The 8,329-nt window shown below is 28.8% G+C and overlaps 1 protein-coding gene across 1 annotated transcript; it reads right to left on the bottom strand.

The window, feature by feature from the left end:
- Positions 1 to 5,765: 5,765 nt before the first annotated feature.
- Positions 5,766 to 8,122, bottom strand: LOC107491561 (putative pentatricopeptide repeat-containing protein At5g59200, chloroplastic). The gene has a single exon (XM_016112432.3). It carries the CDS (start codon positions 8,015 to 8,017, stop codon positions 6,095 to 6,097), a length of 1,923 nt encoding a protein of 640 aa, XP_015967918.1. The 5' UTR covers positions 8,018 to 8,122; the 3' UTR covers positions 5,766 to 6,094.
- Between the last annotated feature and the right edge of the window lie 207 nt (positions 8,123 to 8,329).

The following is an 8,329-nucleotide window of genomic DNA, read 5'->3' as shown; positions in this document are numbered from 1 at the left end:
TTAATGAAGCTTAGTATGAAGATCTGTAAAAGTAGATGGGGAAAATTAAACTAGTTAATTGAGGAGTAGGTAGGTGTATATATGTATATATGTAGGTCATAATAATGAAAAGAATATAGAGTCCTAGAAAGAAAACTATAGAATAAAATGAATTAAAGAAAGTCCATTAATTTTGCATAATAATTAATGGAGTGGATTTTGAAAGGGAAAGGATCGGAGGAAGATGTGGGGTTGTGGACGCCCTGAATTGAAGCCAAGGTCTAAATATAGAGAGAATGAGAGACCCCATTTAGTAATAGTAAGTAGTCAAGGAAGGAAGGAAGAAAGTAATGGAGAAGAGAGAGAGAGAGAGAGAGAATAGTGGTGTGTGTAAGGCTACATACTAACCACTCAATTTCCTAAGCTAAACTTTTGTGGTGTTTGAAATCTCCTTTTCTAGGTCGTAAAGCTAACATTGCTTTCTCATCTCTGAACTCAATTTGTCTTAGAGTGCTTGGAGGACATGGATAATGGATTCCTATCACTTAACTTTCTTTAAATAAAAATAAAGCTAAAGCAAGATAAAGCAAATAAATATTACCATAATGTGCTTTCTTTTTCTTGTTGGGCATCATATGTTTCCGTATACTTTATTTTATTTTATTTTATTTTTTATGTTTACCCAACTACTGCTCTTGTAATATCATATTATATATATTGTATTTTAAATCATAATTATTAGTGTATAAATAAGTGACAATATATATAAATATATTAGCTTGCAGGTTTAATCCATATGCTCTAATAAGATCAAAATTATATCCTTTTAAAAGCTCCTAAACTAAATAAGCATGGTTTAATTGGATATTTTTTATTTATTATCTATTTGATTTATCATAGAAAGAGCATGACAAATGCTATTTATAAATCATATTAATTACTTTAACTGCTTTATGATTTAATAGATTCATCTTATATATATTCACCAAAAAAAAAAGTTAGTTGGGCTCTAATCAAGCCAATCAATATATTTTTTCATATGTTTTTTTTCCTACTTAAAGAATATATAATGAAAAAAAATTCACCCTTTGACAATAAATTTATTATGACATTGCTGATGAATAAATTAGGAAATTTTATCACAAAATCAATTATCAACTATTACTAATTTGGTCCTTATACTTTGTTTCTAGGATATAAAGTCATTGAAGTTTTGCAACACTTTCCTGATTATGCATGGGTGTATCATGTATGTGTAAGAGAAGCAATATATATAACACTAACAATTTAATGATGCAAAAAGAGTAAATTATTGTTTTTGTCTCCAATGTTTAGATAAGTTTTATTATATTTATAACGTTTAAATCGTTCTATTTGTATTCTTGATATTTGTAAAAGTAAATTAATGTTATTCTGCCATCAATTACACATTATGAATTTTAGTTTGAGTTTTAAAAATCTTTTTGAACTAAAAATATAAATGTATGGGACAGAACCGATGATTTATTCTAAAAAATACCTCATTAAAAATTAAAACTAATCTTTACAATATTTAAATAATTTACCTTTTTAGGAATATAATTGAACCTAAATACAAATAGTGGGTATAATATTAAAATCAAACACATTCAAATGAGATATAAATGAGAATGAATATATTCAAATGAGAATAATTGAAAAATACAATCTGATTTGTTAGTATAATTAACGGTAGGATAATATTAAATTATTTTTATAAACGTTAGGAATATAAATAAGACGATTTAAATGTTTAAAACACAAATATAATTTATTCTAAATATTGGGACAAAAATAATAAGTTACTCATTAATTCTATATTCTTAAAAGTTTGAGTTAGTATAATTTGACAACATGTCTTAAATAAATAGTTCGGTTAAGTAGTTTTGTCCAACTAATATATATATTTTATGAATATAACATATCTTTTATATAATAGTTACAGTTGTAGTATTCAAATAAATAGTAGTTTACTCTAATTTAAAGGAAAAACATATAACTTTAATTTGGATAAATTATTATATATTGATATCTCAAAAAGTTTGGTGATATTAAGTGGATATCGTTTAATTTATTATAACATAGAAAATAGTCATACTTTGTATCAGAAATACAATCGGTATTATAATTTTAAAATGTAATAATTTCAAATGTAGTGTTATCTAATTAAACTTCAAAAGAGATTATCATATTCATTCACATACAAGTGAAAGAATATGAATTAATTTTACCAATCAATCTTGTATTTGAAATATTGAATATTAGCTTGTTTTCCCTGTTATATTTACCTATAAATATGTGTTTTGTATAAATGCTTGATAAGTCCAAAAACTTGTTTTAACATTGATTAAAGTAGTAGCCTCTTCTTCAACTCAAATTTAATTTGGTTAGTAAAAAATACGTTGAATGCTACCAGAAATTTCTCACAAATATCTTTATAGTACAGATTAAGAAATTTAAATAGATATAATTTATTTTATTTAACTTGAATTATTCAATAAATTTTGGGTAAGTAATAAAACCCTAGCAGCCTAGCAGGAAAGCTAATTCAAGCAAAGGATATGTATAAGAGCACCTAATAGCATTGGTCAAAAGACACTAATGTTTTTTTTTTTTTACGGTATTTTTTCATCCGACAAATTAAAAATTAATCCGTCGCGAATCTGAACTCTATTTAAAAATTTATCGTTGGTCAATGAATTATTATATACATAAAATAAAATTTGAACTTTTGACATTTACTTAAACAGACGAGTTGGTTACACTATAATGTTTAGAAGCTTGAAACTAAGCATATGTCATTAATTAATTAATTAATACCTATGAAGTACGAATACTTTGTTGAATTGCTGTGTCTGTATATCCAACTTTATTCTTAACATGTATTCTCAAAATAATTATAGAAATAATATATATTATTATTTATTAAAATAAAATATTAAAAATAATTAAAAAATTAATTTATATTTTAATACTAAATCATGTCTGTGTCAGTGTTTGTGTATCATAGATTAACATTAATTAATACATTATGCTTAAACAAGAGAAAGGACATAAAAAAATAGTCAAAAAGAAGGTGAAGACTGCTGGGTATGGGATGTTGAAGCGTGAAGAGAAGAGAAGAGAGGAATAATATAATTAAGTAGGTAGGGTTATGATAGGGAATTATTGTGCATAGCTAGAATATGGTAAATGATTAAGAAAGGGATTGAGAGAAAAGAGGGAATAAAAATGAAAAAAAAAAAGAGTTGGGGGATGGAAGCTTTATCGTGTAGAGTGTTGGAAGGAACAAGTGTGGGAATCATGGTGTCAGATTTCATTGGCATTGGCCCCCATTATTATTTGCCTAATGCCTAATGCCTGTGCCTGCATGCTTCAGTTCCTGCAGTCTTGTGTTCTTCTGCTTGTACCTCTCTCTCTCTCTCTCTCTCTTTCCCCATTGGTATCATCAAACACATCATTTATTCATATAATATGTGTGTGTGTTTTTTTAACAATCAAACACCAATTATATATGTATTTCCATCATATATGTATAATATTTTTTCCATTAGAAAAAAGAAAGCACAGATATTGGGTGTTGGCATTATCACCAATCACCATGTTCCCTCTCTCTGAATACTTTAATTTTGCTCCCCTTTTGAGGAGAAAGCAAGGAAACGAAAGCCTGTTTGCTTTCAATTGCATATTACATATATTCCGCATCATTAGGGTTATGGTGTCTGGATATTAAAATTAGTCACTAAAATTATTTATTAGTCTAAAATATATATTAAAATATAAATATATATTAAAAATAAATTAAATTACACATATATTTATATATAAATAAATTAAAAATAATGCTAAGTACATAAAAAAACAGCCAGAATTTATTTTATTTAGTATTTATTAATTATCACAACAATTAATAAATATTAAATAAGACAAGTTATGACTGTTTTTGACTGATTTTCTTTGGTTATCAAATATTTTCGTTTATTTTATACCTAAAAAAACATATTAAAATTATAAATTAAAAAATATTTTGCTAATCATAAATTTATTATGTATTACATGTTGGCTAAATTTTATTATTAGTAGTATTAGCCAGCTCAGCTTTTTTTTTCTTTTCCTTCTTCTATTTGTTTTTTTATTAATATATTATTATTATTATTGTTTTTTCCTTCTGCCTAAAAAACCCTAATAACGTATGTGGTGGATGCAATGCTGTATGGCAGGTTTCTTTAATTTGTCAACTGTAAATATAGATACATACGAATGTTTACATGTAATAATGTAAGTAACATTTGTTTCATTTGTTTATAACAACTTTATTCTCTCTGTGTGAATGTTACAGCTGTACAAATTATTCTGTTTTTTCATATGCTCCATTATTATCCCTACCTAGGCTAGCAAGCTCATGAAATCTCTTCTATCATTCCAAAAAAGAAAAAACAAAGTAGTAATAATAAGGTTTAATTATTCTATTGTTCTCTATAATTTTATAAAATTTTTAATTAGATTTTTATAGTTTTTTTAATTAAATTTTTGTATTAATTTTTTTTTAATTAGATCTTTTTTGATAGTAATCAATTTAATTGTATAGAAACCAACTAAAATAAAAATTGAGTGCAAAGATTCAAATAAAAGAAAAAAAAGTGTAAGAACTCAATTAAAAAAATTAATGCAAGAACTTAATTTAAAAAAAAAATATAGAGACCTAACTAAAAATTTTGTAAAATTATAGAGACTAACAAAGTAATTAAACCTAATAATAATAATAATAATATTCTAAAAAATATACTATAATATTTATGTTTACTAATACTTCCTTCGGTATTATTCATTATTATTATTACATTTAATTTTATTAGTAATATTAACCATAAAATAATTAATTATTGAATATATAGCTAAAGAGAAAATTTGTGTTTTCTTATCGAACAACTAATGACTCTTTTATTACTAAATCAAACGTGAAAATTAGTGTTGAACTAGAGTAATAATAAGTAAAAATTAAAATAAAAATACACAGTTGTTTAATAATAAAGAGAATGGTTATTTGTTGTATAATCATAAAAATTAAAAAATGAGAGTTGATAAGCTAAATAAATTTATGTCATAGGATTGAATTGTGTATAATTGTGATGGTTTTAATTTGAGTGTTTCTTTCATCCTCATGAGTATTTTCTATTTGAATTGGAGATTCTATGATTTTTTTAACTTAAAAAAAGTATGAATTAACCTATATTCTTTGGTTTTGATTGTCATGAAGCTTCAAATTTAATGCATACTCTAGTTAAAACTTAGAAGCATTTATTTTATTCTATTTTATTCGGTGAGCGCTTTAATTTGCACTCGAAATTCATAAGAAAATAAGATAAAATAAAATTATCAAGTTTAATAAAAAAAATCAAAGAGCCTAAGAATAAGATCATTTGAGTAAAAAAGGAGAAAAAAAAAGAAAAACATAATAATAATAATAATAATAATAATAATAATAATAATAATAATAATAGATTATTAATTATATGAGGTGAGATTATTATTATTATTTTATTAGTGTGGATGCAATTATAGAACAATCACTCAATTTAACATCCCATGTGTTAAGTGGGCCAAGAAAATAACATAATAGAGTTAGTCCTAATATGCTCTTACTCTATGTTCATGTGTGAAGATAACAGAAAGCAAGACAAAATTGTGATTGAGGTAGATAGCTATAAGCTATTACATCACTACAACAAAAAAAGTTAAAATTATTTGGGTTCGTACATTGTTCACAGACAATAATTGTGTGATTACTCACTTTCACAATTTTTTACGTGTATAAATTTCACCATCTTATTAATTACATTAAAGTTCTGGCATGCATGCATGCAAACACAAACCAATAAACCGAGCCAAACAAAACAAGGCACAAGTTTATACTTAAAATTATTGAAATTGAACGAAGAAAAGGAATCCTATCTCGTCCTCCCAAGATTTCTCGGTTGATTCTATTAACATATCCTTACCTTCTTTCTTGGTTTGACTCTAACTTCAATTCTCTTTCACCATAATTGGAAGACATGTTCTGGTGTTTAGCAAGTGCTATGTATAACATCAACATCCCTCACCAATAATCCTTACAAGAACAATGTCCATTTTCAAAATGGTGGAATCTATTGCGATCTCTAACCACGATTTTCCGGCTAGTAATTTTCGCTATGAGCTTGATCATGGCATGGCAATCATCACAGATCCTTAAATTTTTCACAACTCTCAACGTTGTGTGAGGTTCAGTTGAGATCAATCCATAGCTTATTGCAAGCCTCTCACTATGTACTGCAAGAGCCAATTCCTTCTGCTTATCATCAATATCATGTAAAGCCACCTCTGTTGCTGGTGAATAGCCCTCCAACTTTGTCAAATAGTTTAATTCCTCTAATTTTTGGTAGATACTTCTCCTCTCATGGTGTTTAAGATCCCCTGAGAGGAATTCATGTATTACATTATTAACTTCAATGGAACTACAACCTGGTTCCTTCAAGATTCCTCCCTTTTCCATCTTTTCTCGAAATTCTGCAGCAAAGTTCCATCTTCCCAATGAAGCATAGAAATTTGACAGCATGATGTAGGATCCAGAGTCCATCTTAGAACATTCACTCAAACGTTTTGCAACCTGTTCTCCTACCTCACTGTTTCTATGGATTTTACAAGAGCTTAATAAAGCACAGAGCATCTTATCATCAACATGTTGTGCTCCCATTCTCTCAATGAAGTTGTAGGCCTCTTCAAGCCTACCTACCCTACCAAGAATGTCAACCATGCATCCATGATGTTCTATGTGTGGTTTGATCCCATGAAGTGTTTCCATTGATTGAAATATCTCAAATCCTAACTCAACCAACCCACCATGGCTGCAAGCATTCAAGACGCCAACAAAGGTAATACTGTTGGGACTAATCCCCTGCTTAAGCATTTCCCTAAACAACTCGATCGCTTCAGTGCTCATCCCATGCAAAGCCAATCCACAGATCATGGAATTGTAACTTGAAACATCTTTCACTTTCATGTCATCAAACAATAATTGTGCCTCATCAATATCACCACACCTTGAGTACATGTTGATCAGTGCTCCAACAACAATCTGATTAAACTTGACATTGCACTTGTGCATGTACATGTGAATCCAACGGCTGAGCTCCAAGGCTCCCAACTGCGAACACGCAGACAAGACACAAACAAAGGTAACTTCATTAGGCTCCACCCCCTTCACTTGCATTTCTCTAAACATCTCCAAACCCCTATTCAATTCCCCATTCCTCACCAACCCATCTATCATAGCAGTCCAACAAACAGTATCCTGAGTCTTGAGTCCATTGAACACCTCAATCGCCTCCTCAACCATGCCATGATCGAAATATGAAGCCATCATGACAGTACGCGCAACAACATCTCTTTCAGGTATTTTATCAAACACCTTCCGAGCATCTTCCACCTCGTCACATTTCCCATATAACTCAATAAGCTTCAATGCTACGGACCTATCCAAACCCAATCCAGATTTCAAAACCTGGCCATGGACCTCCCTGCCACATCTCAGAGCAGGTTGAAGCACGCAGGCTTTCAACACCGAAGTAACAACATAGCTATCAGGCAAAACATTGTTGTGTCCCATTTGGCCATACAAGCCAATGGCAGCAGAGTAAGATCCAAAGGACACAAACCCATCAATGAGGGAAGTGTAAAGGTACACATTTGGATTGTGAGTGCTGTGAAAGAGCTTGGTGGCATGGTCAATGGATTTGAGCTTGCAGTAGATCCGAACTAGCTCGAAGACAACAAAAGAGTCTTGTTCTGTTCCTTTCTTTATGGCTCTGCCGTGTATGGATTCGACATGTTTGAGGTTTTTACGGTTCTGTTGCAAGAGTGAGATGATGTCTGTGTCTCTACGAATATTTTGGTCGTTGTTGATTTTGGCCTTAGAATGTGTATATGAATTTGATGAGTTATATAGGTTTGTGGTTACACTTGGCAAAACCAAAATACCCATTTCCTTTTCTCTCTTTGGCTTTGGTTAGTTTAAACTGAAAATGTAAAAATACATCACCACTTGCTTAAATATATCGTGGAATACGAAATATAAAAAATTGTGTGAAATAATAAATGTGTATATATATACACAATCATAATAGATAATTTAGCAGCTATTTTTTTTGTGTATATTTTAAATTATTTTAAGATGATATATTCAACCTGTGTCGAATTAAGATTAATACGGTTACATTCTTTTTAAATTGTTTTTTCAACTGTTATACATGACTTTGTATTTATATCATTATTAGTCAATGAGTTATAGCTCAAA

This window comes from Arachis duranensis, chromosome 5, assembly GCF_000817695.3.
Source record: "Arachis duranensis cultivar V14167 chromosome 5, aradu.V14167.gnm2.J7QH, whole genome shotgun sequence".
NCBI classification, from domain to species: Eukaryota; Viridiplantae; Streptophyta; class Magnoliopsida; order Fabales; family Fabaceae; genus Arachis; species Arachis duranensis.
This window is presented reverse-complemented; position numbering and strand designations above follow the sequence as displayed.